Raw genomic sequence first — 18300 nt, forward strand, 5'->3', positions numbered from 1 at the left:
TCAGTTATATTTCAACAAAAATATATATGCACACACAGACACACATACAATGGAATATTATTCAGCCATAAAAAGAAATCCTGCCATTTGTGACACACAGGTGGACCTTGAGGGCATTATGCTAAGTGAAATAAGTCAGACAGAGAAAGACAAATACTGTATGATCTCACTTATACATGGAATCCAAAAAAAAAAAAAAACTCATAGAAACAGAGAACAGAATGATGGCTGTCAGAGGTCAAGGCTGGGGAATAGGGAAAATGAATGAAGGTGGTCAAAAGGTACAATCTTCCAGTTATAAGTTCTGGGAATGTAATGTATAGCATCGTGATTATAGTTAACAATCCTGCACTGTAGTTTTTGAAAGTTGTGAAGAGAGTAGATCTTAAAAGTTCTCATCATAAGAAAAAATTTGTAGCTGTGGTGGTGATAGATGTTAACTGAACTTATTGTGGTGATCATTTTGCAATACATACATACATCAAATCAGTATGTGGTATACTTAAGAGTAATACAATGTCAATCATATCTCAATAAAAAATAAAATCATCATCTTAAAAAAATGATTTGACTACAAAGGATTCCTCATAGGAATTGTGGCCATATTTACTGAAACATATGAGGACACCTGGAAAAAGCTGGCATGTGTAATGTAATCACTACAACTACAGAGGACCACTTAGCTAGTGAGTGGCTTAAATTAATACAAAAAGATGTTTAACTTACGACTTTTCTAGAACATACCAATTGCATAAAGTAAGGTCCCACTTGTATTGTGTTGATGTGACCCATTCAGGGTGGACCTGCGTAGGTGATTCAGAATGTGTCTCTTTTCTATGTCCCATCGTTCCTCCTTCTTCTGTTCTTGCCAGGGAGGAAGGATATGAGGATGGGTATCTTGAAACCATGAGAAAGGAAATGTCCCCTCCCCTTTCCTTTTTTAGGGAGGGGCCTTGAGCCTTGACTCTGCTTTGATCCCTCATCTTGATCACAAGGATCCCACAGCCATGGTATATACGTACTTTCACGTACATATCAGGAAGAAAGAATTTAAAGTCTGTTTCATACTTGGATCAATGCACTGAGGGAATGGGTTACTTAAAAAAGATACATTGGAAGGATCCTTTGTGTAACATGAATAACTTTCCCCCCATTTATCTGTTTTAATTCCTGATTTTTAAATAATAGGATTTCTAGCCATAGGGGAACACATGAAAAATGTGTACTTTAAGCATGACTTTCTGCTTTCAGTGTTCTTATCTTGATTTCATGAAAATGAGCAACTTAGGTAATCTAATTATTTAAAGATACTTTTGCAGGCAGGAAAATATTTCCATTCAATATACGTATAGGCAACATGCACTCTGTATTAGAGCCTAATTCACTTGGGTGTACTGAGATTCATGAAACTTATTAACACAAAGTAATCACATAAATAATGTAAAATCTAATTTTCTGTTTCAGACTATCAATTTTCCTTACCTATTCCCACTGCCCCCACTCTTTGCCTGATTCAGGTTCTTGTAATATTGTAAATTATGAGCATATTAAAAATGAAATTCATTAAAAAATTAAGTTAACCTTCCCAAACGCTGGGTTTTAAAAGACCTCCTTCTCAATAGCTTCTTTATTTGGGAATTTAGTTTTCAAGTGCAGCAGTAGTATCTGCAGTTGTGTTTTAGCATCCTTGAAACACTTCTGAGGGGCGACCACTTGATCACTGGATGGCCGTAAATATATAAAGGCCATACTGAGATGCTCTGAAAAGCTGGCCTAAGGTTTCTACATGTCGTGGAACATTACCTTTAGAGGTGCATTCTTGGCTTCAGGGAATTCCCTTTCATCCAGCCTCACCCAGCGCTGTATGAACTGCTGAACCATAGGGTTTTCGTTGTTGACAATCTGGAATCCTGTAATGTTGGCTCCCCCGTGCATGACTCTTTCTAGCAAAATATCAGTAAAACCCTAGAAAGAGATTGAAAGAGAATAATGTTTGTGGGAGGTCATGCATTCGTACTCACTGTATCTGTTGGTTAGAGCGCTAAGGAGGAAATGAAAGTTCCTTCCCCAGGATTCTTCTTTAGCAATCAAGGAAAACCTGGACAGATTGTTATATGTCAATTATATCTCAATAAAAACCAAAACCACAACAAACAAACAACCCTGATATGGACTAATTCTTAGGACACTCTGGCTCTGAAACTACAAGCATGGTGGAGAAAATATACATCCTTCCATTTTAGTGCCTATGTCTTTAGTGTAGCTGCTGCAACGACAAACATAGGTGTCAACTTCAAATGTTTTTATTTCTTTCATTTACCTGTATTTTTAGTTTTTCTTCATTGAGTACAAATACAATGATTCATATAACTGGAAAATGTTGAAAACGTTGACCCTAGCTAGAGGTATCAAAAACTCTTCTTCAGCTTAACATGCCGAATGCAGCAGATTGCTTCAGACTCTAATAATGAATACTTTCGACATTTGTAATTTACAGAAATGCCAAAAAGCGAAACTGACAGCTTGGTTGTATATGATGGTACAAACCCCGGGGTATGTCTCACATGTGTCCCTGAACGTGTTTTGACATCTACTTCATAGCATCCACCATTTTCTTCTTCTTTTGTCTCTTGCCAATTGCTGCTGATGCACTTGGGTCTTCAATGGGCTCGAGCCAATTTATATCCATAAAGAAACGGGAAGAATTCTTCCTCTTCCCTTTAGATTCTCCCCCCAACATTTACATGTAAAAATTTTCAAATATACAGAAAAGTTGAAAGAATTGTACAGTCCCTTCAGATTTTACAATTAATATTTTTCTATCCATCATCAATCCATTTCATTTTTTAGATACCTTTCAAAGTAAGTTGCAGATATTAGTATACTTCATACCAAAAGACTTCAGCACGCAGGCCATTAACTAGAGTTCAGTGTTTGCAGTTTCCATCCATCCTTCCTTCCTTCCTTTCCTTCTATCTTTCGGTAAAATTTACATCCAGTAAAATGCACAAATCTTAAATGTGCCACTCGATGAGTTGATAAATGCACACACTATATTACTCAAATCCCTACTATTTCTCTAAAGTTTTCTTTTTTTACATTCTAAGTTTTCATTGAAGTATAATAATCATATAGAAAAGGGTATACATGTTTATTTTTTTCTTTTTTTAGAATGATAAGGTTTTTCTTTTTTTTCTTTTTGGCTGCTTTGGGTCTTCGTTGCTGCGCGTGGGCTTTCTCTAGTTGCAGCGAGCAAGGGCTACTCTTCGTTGTGGTGCACAGGCTTCTCATTGCAGTGGCTTCTCTTGTTGCAGAGCACAGGCTCTATGCGGGCGGGCTCAGTAGTTGTGGCTTGCGGGCTCTAGAGCACAGGCTCAGTAGCTGTGGCGCATGGGCTTAGTTGCTCTGCAGCATGTAGGATCTTCCCGGACCAGGGCTCGAACCCGTGTCCCCAGCATTGACAGGTGGATTCTTAACCACTGCACCACCAGGGAAGTCCCAGTGCACACATCTTTAAATACAGCCTGATGAATTTTCACAACCTGAACACATGAATGTAACCAATATCCTGTACACCTCTCTCTCTAGTCACCATCCCTACAACTGCTTCTTTTAATTCTGCATTTCTTTAACATGGTCAACAAGGCAGTCATAGAAAATATTTTAGTGAAGCAGCTTTTTCAGTTATTACTCTCAGCCCCATTCCTCTTCCTTTCATAAGTGGGATATGAGCCAATGGAGACTGGACAAAGGGACAAATAGTTTGCATCACTGAGAACCATTCCTCCTTTCCAGTGACCCCAAAGTACTTTTCAAAATTAACATTAACTTGTTAGGATGAGTTTTCTCCTAAAGGCCTCCTTCCTGAAAGAAACTGAGACTCAGTGTTTTCTCCCGTTTGCTCCCCTCTGCACTGCAATCAGCAGAGAGGCTTGCCTGTGTGTAAAGCCTAGCAGAGGCTCCAGATGGGGCTTAAGCCTAACTGTTATCCAACTCCCAACTCTCACCCCCTAAACAAATACACAAATAAAGAGCTGAGGGCAAAACGTTAACAAATGGCTTTAAGTCGTTTACTGTGCCAAACCAAACTTGCCAGTTAACAAGTATTACACAAGAAGAGCATTGAGCAACTACCCATCTGTCTGCTGGCAGGGGTGAAGAGTGGGCTCTCTGGGGCTCTCCTGTGTCCTAAAAGCCTGGCCTGCGAGGTGGAGCCCCCTTCCTTGAAAGAAAGGGGTTGAGAATGCTTCTGCCACCATGTTGGTTCCCAGGGTCAATGGCCACAGTCTGCACTAGGAAGTAGTATTTCTTGTGTCTTTTATACTTTGATAAGCATCACACCCCTGTTTACCTCATACCTTAGCATGTTAAAATGGCAACACAGGATTAACAAAAAGGAGGGCGAGAGAAAGGATCCCAGAAATCTCACGTCTGCCTTAAGGCATAAGAGCCAGCACTTCAGTCTGGTTACTCACCGTACCACTCCTTTCCAGAAACATTTTACCTCACTACCTTTTTCTTACAAGAGACACTAGAGGGGTCCAACTCAAATTTACCTCACCAGTCACCTCTGCTTACTTCCAGGAGGCTTCACTCTGCCACACAGGCCCCGTGTATTCCCATTTGGCTGTCTTTCTCTGCAGTAGCATACCATACCACTGAGGACCTAGGAGTTTCTCAGTCAACCCGTGTTTTATGACAGCTGTATCTGGGATTAAGTTCTGGCACCCCTCAGACTGGAACCAGCCCGGCTGTCCTCGTGGGATTAAATGCGTCCACGGCAGCACAGATCAAGCCAGGGGAAGGTCACCTCAAATGGCTCTTCTGTCTAGCAAGACCTGCGCAACACTAGCTCCTACTAACTGCCCTGAAGATTTACCCGTCCACATGTGCAGAATGCCTAACACAGCCCCGTGGACAAAATGGAGAGAGCAGAAGTGTGGTAGAAAAAGAAAGGAGACACTGTAATAGGCTTTTTTTGTTTTCCTTTCATTCTCATATATTTATTTTCATGACAAAGGTTTCACAGTGCTTACAATAACTGTAACAACGATAATTGTAAAATGGGAATACTGCTGATGAGGAACCCCTTCTATTTTAGTAAGAAGTCTGATGAAAAGTAGTTTTTCCAATAAAATTGTACTTTTTATTTTTATTTATTTTTTTAACATCTTTATTGGAGTATAATTGCTTTACAATGATGTGTTAGTTTCTGCTTTATAACAAAGTGAATCAGCTATACATATACATATGTTCCCATATCACTTCCCTCTTGCATCTCCCTCCCTCCCACCCTCCCTATCCCACCCCTCTAGGTGGTCACAAAGCACCGAGCTGATCTCCCTGTGCTATGCGGCTGCTTCCCACTATCTATCTGTTTTACATTTGGTAGTGTATATATGTCCATGCCACTCTCTCACTTCGTCCCAGCTTACCCTTCCCCCTCCCCGTGTCCTCAGGTCCATTTTCTATGTCTATGTCTTTATTCCTGTCCTGCCCCTAGGTTCTTTAGAACCTTTTTTTTTTTTTTTTAGATTCCATATATATGTGTTAGCATACGGTATTTGTTATTCTCTTTCTGACTTACTTCACTCTGTATGACAGACTCTAGGTCCATCCACCTCACTACAAATAACTCAATTTCGTTTCTTTTTATGGCTGAGTAATATTCCATTGTATATATGTGCCACATCTTCTTTATCCATTCATCTGTCGATGCACACTTAGGTTGCTTCCATGCCCTGGCTATTGTGACATATGACTCTTCTTGAATTATGGCTTTCTCAGGGTATATGCCCAGTAGTGGGATTGCTGGGTCGTATGGTAGTTCTATTTTTAGTTTTTTAAGGCACCTCCATACTGTTCTCCATAGTGGCTGTACCAATTCACATTCCCACCAGCAGTGCAAGAGGGTTCCCTTTTCTCCGCACCCTCTCCAGCATTTATTGTTTCTAGATTTTTTGATGATGGCCATTCTGACTGGTGTGAGATGATATCTCACTGTAGTTTTGATTTGCATTTCTCTAATGATTAATGATGTTGAGCATTCTTTCATGTGTTTGTTGGCGATCTGTATATCTTCTTTGGAGAAATGTGCATTTAGGTCTTCTGCCCATTTTTGGATTGGGTTGTTTGTTTTTTTGTTATTGAGCTGCATGAGCTGCTTGTAAATTTTGGAGATTAATCCTTTGTCAGTTGCTTCATTTGCAAATACTTTCTCCCATTCTGAGGGTTGTCTTTTCATCTTATTTATGGTTTCCTTTGCTGTGCAGAAGCTTTGAAGTTTCATTAGGTCCCATTTGTTCATTTTTGTTTTTATTTCCATATCTCTAGGAGGTGGGTCAGAAAGGATCTTGCTGTGATTTTTGTCTGCCTATAGTTCTGCCTGTGTTTTGTAATAGGCTTTTCTGGAGATGAAAGGAGAGATCTTGTTGCTAAAGGGCAAGAGCTGGCTGGCTGTTGGTCCTGATTCTCCCTCTGGCCTCTTTGTGTGCGTTTTGCTTGTTTGTAATCTCTACTCGGATTCTATGGCTTGGATGTTGCCCCGGTGCCCAGCATTTAGATGCAGCAAGTCACAGTTCTCAAGGTTGAGATAATCAAGGCTGCATTCTCCCTAATCCCTCTGCAAAAGCACTAATATGACACAGCTAACCAACAATTATCAAGGACACAGAAGGGAAAAGGAGAAAAGAGGTGAATGGCAGAGAAGGGGATGTAAGGAAAACTGTCTGACTGAAAGGCAGGAGTTGGTTGACTCTTGATTGTCCTATTTCTGATACCTTTTCTTCAAAAAGAATTATCTTTTTGTATCAAATATTGCTAAATTCCATGGTTCAAGTGGCACTGACAGTCTACAAGATTGTAAAACTTAAAGCTTGATTCTTTCTACAGCCTCTTCAGAGACACTAATGCGGCAGAGCTGACATCCAACAGGTAGGAGAGGAAAGGAGGAAAGAGAGAGAGAAGGATGATGACAGTTCAGAGAAACGTTCTGCTTATGGGCAGGTTTGGGTGGACTCTAGTCTTCTCCTCCTATCCCACCATTTTAAGGCATTACACCATCCCATAATAACCTTTAATGGATTTTTATCGTTATGACATCTATAACCCTAAAAGCAGGCCAAAGACCCCCCCCAAACTTGTGTAAAGAGCAGGGGGTAAGTGGTAGGAAGATGGAAGTTAGGAGAGAAGTATGGGCTACTCCTCCTCCTATCCCATTATTATTATTATTATTTTGGTACTAAATTTATTAAAAACAATTTTCTTTTGGCCATCCCATGCAGCATTCTGGGATCCTAGTTCCCTGACCAGGGACTGAACCCGGGCCCTTGGCAGTGGAAGCCCAGAGTCCTAACCACTGCGCCACCAGGGAATTCCCAGTACTAAATTTATTTTTAAAAATCAAAATGGAGGGACTTCCCTGGTGGTCCAGTGGTTAAGACTTTGCGCTTCCACTGCAGGGTCTCGGGTTCAGTCCCTGGTCGGGGAACTAAGATTCCACATGCTGCACTGCGTGGAAAGAGATATTAGAAAAGATATTAAAAAAAATCAAAATGGAGATTTAACATACCTTCCTCAATTATTGACAAAGCAAATAGAAAACAAAGACACAGAAATGGGAAGATTATAATAATACATTTTGATTCAACAGATTATCCCATAATTTTAAAGCATTTCATCCATTCATAGCCTCTGGTTAGATCTCCTCCTTAGGCTGGTGAACCACAGTCTTCAAAGTGGTAAAATTGAGGCTGAGTCTCTTAAAACCTCTCAAAAGACATTGACACAAAAGCGATGATCACCAAACATATGGATGGTATAAGGGGAGAATAAAAGGGGAGAGGTCAGTGGTAGAAAGATGGAGGTTAGGAGAGAGGAGATGGTTAAGAAGGGAGATTTTGCTGGTTCCTGGTTCACCTCCTATATCTATCCCATTGTTTTTTATTTCTAGAAGAAGTTGCTATTTTTTTCTAGAAGAAGTTGCTAGAATCTATGATCATGTACAACCATAATTGGGAAAGTTGTAAATTGGGGCCTAAGTATACCCATAGCTTCATTGAAATAACCAACACAACAAAGCTGACCAGCAAACACACGACAGGTAGGCAGGAAAAAAGGAAGGGGAGTGAGATGGATTCTGGCCGAAAAGTAAGAGGTGCCAGGGTACTGGTCCTCCTCCTCCTCTGATATCTAAATTTATGACACTGCACTTTTCTAGAATACGTTGCTAGATTTTTGTTGTTGTGCTGGTCACACCCCCTCATGTATCCCTGAAACCCATGTAAAGACACTGAAGCAGAACAAGAAAATAAACCATGCAGAGTGTATAGAAAAGGAAATAAAATGACTGTGGCAGGGAGTATTCTGGTAGGATGATGGAAGTTAGGAGAAATGTCTTGATTCAGGGGAGAAGTTGGCTGTCTCCTGGTTCACTTTCTCTACCTTTGTGATTATTTTAAGACATCCCACTTGTCCATACCTCTTGCCAGAATTCACGGCTTGAGTTGGCTACAGTAGAGACCCTGAGGTGGGAAGATGTCTGTCTAAGAACTCTGAGCAGGAACTAATGCAACAGAAATGACCTTCAACCATCTGGATGATAAAGGGGAAAACAGAAGATGAAAGACAGTTACAGAAATTTGAAGTTGGGATACAAGTTCTAGCTATGGAGCAGGAATTGGCTGGCCCTTGGTCCATGGTCACCTCTTATCTCATTATTTTAAGGCATTGCATTTGTTCACAACTCTTGCTAGTGTTCTCTTTATGACCTGGTCACAGAAGGGCCTCAAGTTGAGAACACTGGCACTGAGTCTCTCCAAAATCTCTGTTAGACACTAGCACAACCAGAATGAACGTTAAACATGTGGGTGATAAAGGGGAAAATAAAGGGAGGAAGGTCGGTGAACAGCAGTAGTGCAGTGACCAGACAGTAACACATGTGAATACAGATGGATTTTTTTATTATTATCACAAAATCCTTGTCTTTCGAAAAAGTATAAGTTTGACTACCAATCTAAATATGTGATAAGAAAGTTTGCAAGTTTTTACTTTTTAACTCATATCCTTGGCTCAGAACAAAAGTAATATTTAAAGTTCTTTAAGTCTTTTTAGTTCGTTCTCATTTTTGTTTCAGGGTTTAAGTGCCTGGCGCAAGCACTTCTTCCAATAGTAACTGCTTAAAAAAGGACAGAAAACCCATATCCTTTTATTTAATACATGCATTTAAACATGTCTGACTTCAAAGGAAATTTCTGTGTCATGAATTCTGTTTCCTCGCTGAGCTTCGTCTACTATTAAAAATTATATACTTTAAAATAATATAGTTTGACCGAAGACAAAATGCATTCCAGTAGATTTCTTTGATATTTTTGTGGGAAAGGATGGCTCATTTTTTTTCAGCAGGTTGCTGTTTTATAGCAATTGCTCTATTGCTTCACTGAATCATAGCAGTTCATTTGTTGCTTAAAAATCAGTTTCTTCTTCTGGCATCTCCCATCTAACCAAAGATATTAGAATTTCTTCATTTTCTTTCTCTTCACCTTTTTCCATTTAAAATTTTGAGTGTGTGTGTATGTTGGGGGGCAGTAGATAATCATGATTCTCACATAGCTGGGCTCTGAGAATCAACGTTTTTAACATAAATGTTACTCGGTTATGATAAATAACATTTATGATACATAAAATACCTCAGCCAATGAATTTGTTACATTTTAAGGCTTAGAGTCTATAAAACAAATTAATTTCTTGTTTTCTTTTGGAATTTTCAACTCGAATTCACTTTTTTTTTTTTTTTTTTTTTGTGGTACGCGGGTCTCTCACTGTTGTGGCCTCTCCCGTTGCGGAGCACAGGCTCCGGATGCGCAGGCTCAGCGGCCATGGCTCACGGGCCCAGCCGCTCCGCGGCATGTGGGATCTTCCTGGACTGGGGCACGAACCCGTGTCCCCTGCATCGGCAGGCGGACTCTCAACCACTGCACCACCAGGGAAGCTCCGGAAGCCCCCTTGAATTCACTTTGAATGAGCCACCAATGAGTTTCCAATTAGAACCTCTCTTATACTCTAGAACCCCCTTTTCTGTCTACCAACTAAATTGACTTCCTTATTCCATGTGTGTCTTAAAAAGAATGTGCCCCAAAGCAAAGTTGTTATATTCCCTTAAAATCTCTTCCTCTTCCTGTATTCCTTCTTTAATTAATGGCACTTTAAGCCTATTGGGTCACTGGGTATGGGGCCCAAGCACCTTTTTTTTTTTTTAAATAAATTCAACAGGTGACTTTGAAGCACAAGTGGGTTTGAGGACCACCAGCCTAGTTTATCATCCTGGCTTCCTAGGTGGTGCTCCAACTTCCAGTTCTTTACCTTTCCAGTTTATTTTTTGCATAATAAATTTATCTTCCTAAAATATCTGTTAGAGCATAATACTCCTTTCCTCAAATCACTGCAATGATTCCCTGCTTTCTACAGACATACTGACAGCTGAATATCTTGACTTGACCTTCAAGGATTTCCATTATCTGTTATCTTTTGTTCTTTTGGCCTTATCCACACCTTTTCCTTCAAGAGACCTCATGCTCTAGCCACATCGCTCCCCTTTAATCCTTGGTACCTTTGTTCTGTAAGGGCCCTCACTTCATCACTTATAGCTCTGGGTGTCTACTGAAATTTCATTCTTCAAGGGCCATTTCAATTAGTAAAATAATGACTAAGAAACATCTATATTAAATTTGTCTCTGTATTCTCTACCAGATAGTAATAAGGCCAGTTGTGTCCCCTTTTGCCAGTTATTACATAGGCTCTTGCACATCGTTGATTGCTTATGGGCTCTTGTCCTCCTTCATTGTCGCATGCCTTCCCATGCTTTCCATGTAATACGTTTATGTGTAAACTCCACACTATTATTGCTAAGTGACTCCGAGTTTCCAAATCCCCGGCTGTACTGAGTGGAATTTCTGTTGAGCCCATTTTATTATTTCATAGGGATTTTAATAACTAGAAATGATGATCAGATACTCAATGATTTTTGTGTGTTTAGATTAGATATCAAATTCTAGTGCTCCTTACATTTCACCAATTTGGTTTGCTTGAAATTGTGTTTTGTTCGTTTTGTTTTTTGCTCACTGCCATGATGGTCTCCTTTCCTTTGGTTGGTCCAGTAAACTGTATGCAGAGGGAGAGATTAAAGGAGATGAGAGAAGGCAGAGAAAGGTTGGAGGCAATCCTAGTGCTCACAGATAGGGCGAGTTGAAACTCTACTTCCTCACTTTCTATGTTCTAAGTGTCTGTACACTTGACTATTTGCCTCTGTGCAACAATGGCAACATTTGTTGGAAATATGAAGTTATTCCTCTGAGAAGGAAACTACTCATTTAGATTTGTAAGCTCTGCTATAGTTCATCAATTGCATTGCTTCTCAGTCACATCACATCTGTTTGAGCCAGTGACTGTTGCCCACATCTGAACCCAGCAGTATAAAACCAACCGTGACCTCTGTGCCTAATGCAAGGCCTTGTAAGCTACCTTTGATCAATTCTCCAAGGCCATCTTTTACACAGACACTAATTACACAACTGGCATCCGAAGAGAGATTGTCCTTGATTTGAGAATAGCCAGACAACTCAGTCTTCCAAGGATCCAGATGACTTTGGTATCATCCTGTCTCCCTTGATTCATACATATAGTACCACAATTCAGTTTCCTTCTGGTAAGATAATTGAGGTTTGGAAATAGATATATTCAAGGCTTACTTTTAGAGCACTTATTTTTAAGATATTAGGTGGCGATTTCCTTCGTATAATATTATTGTTAGGGTACATTTTGTACAGAGAGGAAAACAGAGACAAGATGAGTTGGGTGACTTTCACTGAGTTGATGGTAGATTATGGGTGAGAAATGAGAAAGGTGGCTTGCCTATATGGAAGATAAAAGCAACAGAATGAGGGGTGGAAGGCTGCCAAGGAGGAGTATCTGTCTCAATTTGGATGAAGGCTGGCTCTGCCTTTAGTGCCGTCTGAATTGTTCATCTGGGTGATGCTTTGATGGGGAAATGCATGGTAATTGTGGTGACTCAAGTTATCAGATTGCTAATGAGAGACACAAGTCTTTTTCTAGAAGCAGATCCATCCTCCTGGGAGGATGTAATGCCTAGAGTTAAAGATTACACCATATAAATTAGCACTCGATTACAGGTTGCTTGTATTGTTCACTCACTGTTTTATTCTCTAATCCAATTAACAAACGTACTTCGAAACCTTCTAAGTGCTATCTGTTGGTACAGTGGCGAGCCATATCCAACTTGGTCCCTAACCTCACAACACTTTAGTCCAGTGGGAGTTATCTGTATGAATATACAAATAATTACAAGTTGACATAAATGTTATTAGTGGGAAAAATAGGCACTGATCTCTTTTTTATTAACAGTTATATTGAGGTATAATTTAAATACCATAAGATCCATCCATTTGACACTGATTTTTTTTTTAAAGCAAAAATCAGATCATGTCTCTCCCCTGCTTGAAATTCTTCAGTGGCTTTCTGATGCTGTTGAAAAGAGCTAAAACTTAACCCGGCAGTAGCCTTAGATAATCCAGATCTTGAGGCTCACTCTGCTGTAGCCAAAATTGCCTTCTAACAGTTCAGAGAGGTATCACACTCTTTTCTGCCTTAGGACCTTGGCACATGTTGTTCCCTATGCATTACATGAACTTTCCCTGATTCTTCATATAATTAGACCGTTCTCACCATTCAGATCATTGTTTCAAAGTCACCTTCTCTGAAAGCCCTTCTCTGGCCATACTATGCAGAGTTTTGACTCCCCACCCTCTGTCCTCTCTTCATTCCCAGCACAGGTCCCAGCACCTGTTCTACCTCCATGCCAGTGATCCTAAGTTGTGCCAGTTTGGTCTGTTCAATATGTTTATACGGTTCTTAAAGAGACCACCTTCTGTCTTCCTTGTAGTAGAGTGAACAAGGTATTGGGCATATACGTGGTATATAGAAAAACGAACTTGTTATAAAAATCTTTAGAGTAATACTAACCGAAGTATGTGTGGACTGGTGCTGGTCTGCTGTTTGTTACCAGTCAGGGATGATAGAAGGAGAGAAACTGAATATAAGCCTTTAGTTTATAAGCAAGTTGACAGAGTAATATGGCTGTTGAATCTAATACTAAAAAATCTTGGGCTTGTATTTTATATGTCTTGTTTTGTTTATTTCATGTTTTTTAGTAATTTATTGTTGTGCTTTTATTGTGTGAATATTTTGGGGAAAATCTGGCCCTTCTTCACAGATAATTTGAGAAGCACTGTTTTAGCAGATATGATGTGGGAGGGGCCCGGGGGAGAAAACAGAATTTTTTCAATGCATCTTGCTAGAACATTGAGTAGGAAGTGATCTTTCCTTGTTAATTTCAGGTGGGGGGTGTGTGGGGGGGAGGCAGGGATGGTTGACTATGATGGAGGCATTTTTGGAGAGGGGGAATGAGAGTCTCGAAGTTGGCTACTCTAAGCTGACAATTGCCTGTGTCTTTCTAAATGCATGGTAGGGCGTTGGACCCCTGCCCAGTCCCCACCCCTCACTCCCTTGATACTCTGCTGTATCCTGTCTTCATTTGGAGAAGAAAATGAATCCTGAACCACCAGAGAAGCTGTGTACCCAGGGGAGGTGACTGGGCTCCTGGCATTGGGGACCAGGGGGGATTTTCCCCTTCAAGCTCACCTCCTTTGCCTGTAAGGCTGGGCTCCAGCCCAGAGCTCTGTGTTTACATGCTATCTGCTGAGGTGTCAGTGATCACAACACGTGACTTTGAGCATTTGAATTTTTATTTAGAACATTAAAAATGGAAGTACAAAGAAAGGGAAAGAGTAGAGAACAGAACAAGAAGACCTGGGAGGGGAAGGGAGCAGAAGGGAACAGTTGTTATTGGCAAGCAAAACAGCATGATTCAATCTCATTCAAACTTGTTTTCTCTTTAAACAAAGTGGGCCCCTCTCTGTTTCAGGTACAGCCCTAGATCTGGGAAGCTGCAGAGTTCACTTCTCCAAGCTCCAGTTACTCCTGGATGCTTCTTTGGAGTTCTATTTTTTGACTAATGCTTTTGTTTTAGTAAAATTTTAGAAAAATTAGATATAATCTAGTACTCCCCATCGTTATTTTCTGGCATACTAATCATATGAATGGGGCAGATGGTGAGGGAAGGAGAGAAGAGAGAGCAATAGAAAGAAGAGGGATGAGGGAGCAGGGGAGAGGAGTGTGTGTGTGTGTGTGTGTGTGTGTGTGTGTGTGTGTGTGGGAGAGAGAGAGACAGGATGAATATGAATGTAGCAGGGGAGAAGACAGTGATGGAGATGTAACTGGTGCCTGCTAAGATACATTTCATATTGGCCCATTGGACGCGTTTCAAACCCAGATTCACAAAGCTGTCCTTGTTTTTTTAAGTCTTTTTCTCTCTGATTACTTCACCCTCATAAGTTTATAGTTTATACGTCATTCATATACATTTATGTCTCTGCAGATGTTCTTATGTGACCTTTGTGGGGCTGGCCTTCTGTCTCACTGAGATGCTTGGGTGGGTAAAATGAGAGGAGCGAGGTGCTCTTGGGAAAGTGTCTGACCAGCCTGGACTGGAAGCCTAGCTTGGCAGTGGATTAGCTGTGAGACTTCAGACAAGGCATGTATTTTTTCTGAGCCTGTTTCCTGATCTCTAAAAAGCTTGGGGGAAATGGGTGGGTAGGAAGTCTCTCCTCACTGGAGACATTAAAGGAAAAGCCTAAAGAGAACAGCTAGCCCAGCAGGGAGGAGTCTCAGCTAGGCAGCTCTCCTCCCCCTTTGTCTCCAGCTAGCCCAGCAGGGAGGAGTCTCAGCTAGGCAGCTCTCCTCCCCCTTTGTCTCCTGGCACAATGGCTAACTTGATCACCGGTCCTACGGCCCTCTCCCGCTGGCAGCTGACATTACCTAACTTCCACTTGTAGGGTCCACAACTGTCCCCGACCCTGGGACCAGCCTCAGCCTAGGCAAGGAAACCGTCGGGTCTTCTAAGGCAGAGGTTAACTGGCGCAGCACTGAATGAGTCCTACCGTGGCTTACAGTTTCCCCTGGCGCCTCAAATGTTTGGGGATTTTTGGTTTATTTGGGGGGCTGGGTACTGAACATCTGTTGTTGGATCATCTCAACCCGGATCCAGTTTGTTCTGTGGCAACTATTAAATGGCTTTGATTGATCTTTTAGAGCTGCAGCTCTGTTTAGAATGTAGCTAAGGGCACTCAACACCTTGCTTGGCTTTTGCCCCCCTGGACTGATTTGAAGTCTGCTCTATGACAATACCCCAAGGCTAACAGGGCTCTGCCTGTGCTCCGCCACTTATGTCCTCTATATTCACCCAGCTGCTGCGCCTACACTCTCACTCCTGGCCTTCCCTTGTCCAAACTGACCCTCCACGAGGGAAGAAATGTAGAGCTGGAAGTCACCTTGGAGTGTTTTTCAAATTTTAGCCTCTAATATACCCCCTTTACAGGGTTTTTTTGCCACATGGGTGGATCATCTGAACTAGTCTTTACCTCATATATTTTCTTTACATCGACTAAGCTTTTTAATCTAAATATCTAATTTAGCTTCATAGAATTGACGGGAGAGTTATCTTTTTTGAATACACATTTAATATAAATTCAAAACTAATCAGTCTAAGAAGTTTTGCCATATACTACCTCAAATCATCTCATGTGCAAATAGCACACTTTGGGAAACACTGATCTGGTCTATCTCTTCATTTTACAGATTAAGAAACAGGTTCAGAGAGGTTTGGTTTGTCACAGGCTAGTTAGATCAATTCTTGGGATTCGAACCTATCTCCTAGCTCCTGGTCTAGTGCTTTTTTTCTTTATTATGCCTAGGGTTAGTCTAGGGGTCTGCACACTATTATTATTTTTTTTGTTTTTGTTTTTGTTTTTTGCGGTCCGCGGGCCTCTCACTGTTGTGGCCTCTCCCGTTGCGGAGCACAGGCTCCAGACGCGCAGGCTCAGCGGCCATGGCTCATGGGCCCAGCCGCTCCGCGGCATGTGGGATCTTCCCGGACCGGGGCACGAACCCGTGTCCCCTGCATCGGCAGGCGGACTCTCAACCACTGCGCCCCCAGGGAAGCCCAATGCACACTGTTACTGACATATATGAAACAAATCACAATACACAACATGCCTGGGAATGCAGTGGAAAGGATCCTGATCCAGGACCTTACCATGAAAGAGAGAGAGGTTGCTTGACTGACAAATTGTATACCTGCTGGTTACCTCTGGTACTAAAGTAGAGACACATTACCACCTTAGGGAGAGTTCTGGAAGAGGAAATAACAATCAATTGTGGAACAACCCCTAAAAAGAAATGACACCACTGACTGATACAGAATTTGTAAGAGACTTACTAACTCTTTGATTCTTGGCATGTCCACTTCTGGCCTGAGCAGATCACATCTCTGGCCTGTGCTCCCGATGAAATCTTTTGTTTCTTCCAGGGGTTTCAACAAGTTAGAGCTTTCTGCAGCTTGTTGTCCATTCTGAAATGTACACCTTGACCTATGAAAGGTCTTTGTTGAAGCATTTACAGAATATCCAGGTCTTGTCACTTTAGGATTGCTACCAGGGAAGGTCCATGCAAAAGCACATAGAAGTCATTGCTGGATAGATGGGACTTAGTAGCAAAGGGGACACTTGGGGCTCTGGTGCAGGTGGTTCCAGAAAGCTTAGGTAGGCAGTGTGAGTGTTTTTGATTTTGCATCGGTATAAGAAGGCAGTGGTTCTGTGCTGTTGTTACACCAAGATTCAGATGAGAACTTCTTCCCCTGTGCATGTGTCCTCAGCTTTCATCCAGCTGGCTCATCTTGAAAGGAAACATCTTCTTAGCTCCACTTACCCGTTTTTGATCATCTAAATGACTTCTAAATAGTTTTAGTTTGCTGTGTGTATATATGTATATGTGTTTTGGGGGTATTTTTAGCTGCTTAAAAAAATCTGGTAACCACGGAAGGCATAATGTGGCTCATTGTTTTATCAGAGGTTAGTAACGGTTCCTATCTGTATTGCCCATATGCAATTTGATATAGAGAACAGGGACTTATGGAGACACGTGGCTGTGTTCAAATGGAAAGAAGGTCACTAGAGGAAGAGAAGGGGTGGCAGCTCAAAGCATGGTAAATGAATTCATGTTTTCATTATCCAGACTGACATGACACTATATATTACATTCTTTCTGAGGGAACAGACTTTGCTTATTCTTGTAGTAGGCATCTTTCCAAGGTTTCATAATTCTGAGTTCTGTGTTAGGCATCCAGTTTACCATTCTTTTCCCCAACCTTGTCCTAGTGATTTTCTCTTGCAGTTCTGTCACTCTACATGCTTTCACTTCTGTCAGGTCTGGGTCTCAAAATTGAAACCAAAGTTCTGAAGGATTGTCAGTAGGATTAGAGAGGCCCAGTTAGAAATCCAGAATGGGAAAGGTCTTTATAGATCATCTGGTCACCTTACGCCAACTGAGACAGCCATTGATGTGCAGGGCTCAGACTTAGATCTTTTAACATAGAACCTGCCTCCAGGACATGAGTTAGCCGACAGTCTCCAGCTTCAGGCGCCTTCAGGATTTACCCCAGCTCGCAAGCGGGAGGTGGGTGCTTCCCAGGCAGTTGCCAGCCAGTGGCTGCGCAAGGTCGGGGTACAGTGGCTTGCCATTTGGGGGCAGCATGGGCCTCCTCCACGTGGAGTTGTTGCACTGTAGCTCCCAGGTGTGCTAGCCCATGGTCTGAAGATCTTTTTTTTTAACTTTTAATTTTATATTGGAGCATAGTTGATTAACAACGTTGTGTTAGTTTCAGGTGTACAGCAAAGTGATTCAGTTATATACATACATGTATCTATTCTTTTCCCATTTAGGTTGTTACATAAATATTGAGCAGAGTTCCCTATGCTGTACAGTAGGTCCTTGTTGGTTAAACATTTTAAATATAGCAGTGTGTACGTGTCAATCCCAAACTCCCTAACTATCCCTCAAACTTCCTTCCTTTTCCCCTCCTTCGCTGATATCAGACCTGAATTGTGGTCTGAAGGGCTCCCTTGCTACTTGTGTCCCTCTCCCTTTTATTTTTCACAGGCATTACTCCCAATAAATGTCTTGCACTTCTATTTATATCTCAGCATCTGCTTCTAAAGGATCCAACCAATACATCAATGAACTCCCCACTCCCATCTGAGTTTTACAGTATGGAAACTGAGGTCCTCAAAGGTGAGGTGACTTATCCAACATCCCATAGCTAGTGAGTAGCAA

The 18300-nt window shown here is 41.4% G+C and overlaps 1 protein-coding gene across 8 annotated transcripts in view; it reads right to left on the reverse strand.

Moving 5' to 3' along the window:
• The window catches only part of GRIA3 (glutamate ionotropic receptor AMPA type subunit 3), a 291809-nt gene that overhangs the window by 94011 nt on the left and 179498 nt on the right, over positions 1 to 18300 (reverse strand). For all 8 annotated transcript variants that reach the window (XR_010940002.1, XM_067723332.1, XM_067723331.1 and 5 more), the window contains one exon: positions 1804 to 1965. Coding sequence is in view for 7 of the 8 variants with exons in the window: in XM_067723332.1 (XP_067579433.1) it covers positions 1804 to 1965 (162 nt within the window). In the remaining variant the exon portion in view is untranslated. The remainder of the gene's footprint in view (positions 1 to 1803; positions 1966 to 18300) is intronic.

Source organism: Pseudorca crassidens, chromosome X (genome assembly GCF_039906515.1).
Source record: "Pseudorca crassidens isolate mPseCra1 chromosome X, mPseCra1.hap1, whole genome shotgun sequence".
NCBI classification, from domain to species: Eukaryota; Metazoa; Chordata; class Mammalia; order Artiodactyla; family Delphinidae; genus Pseudorca; species Pseudorca crassidens.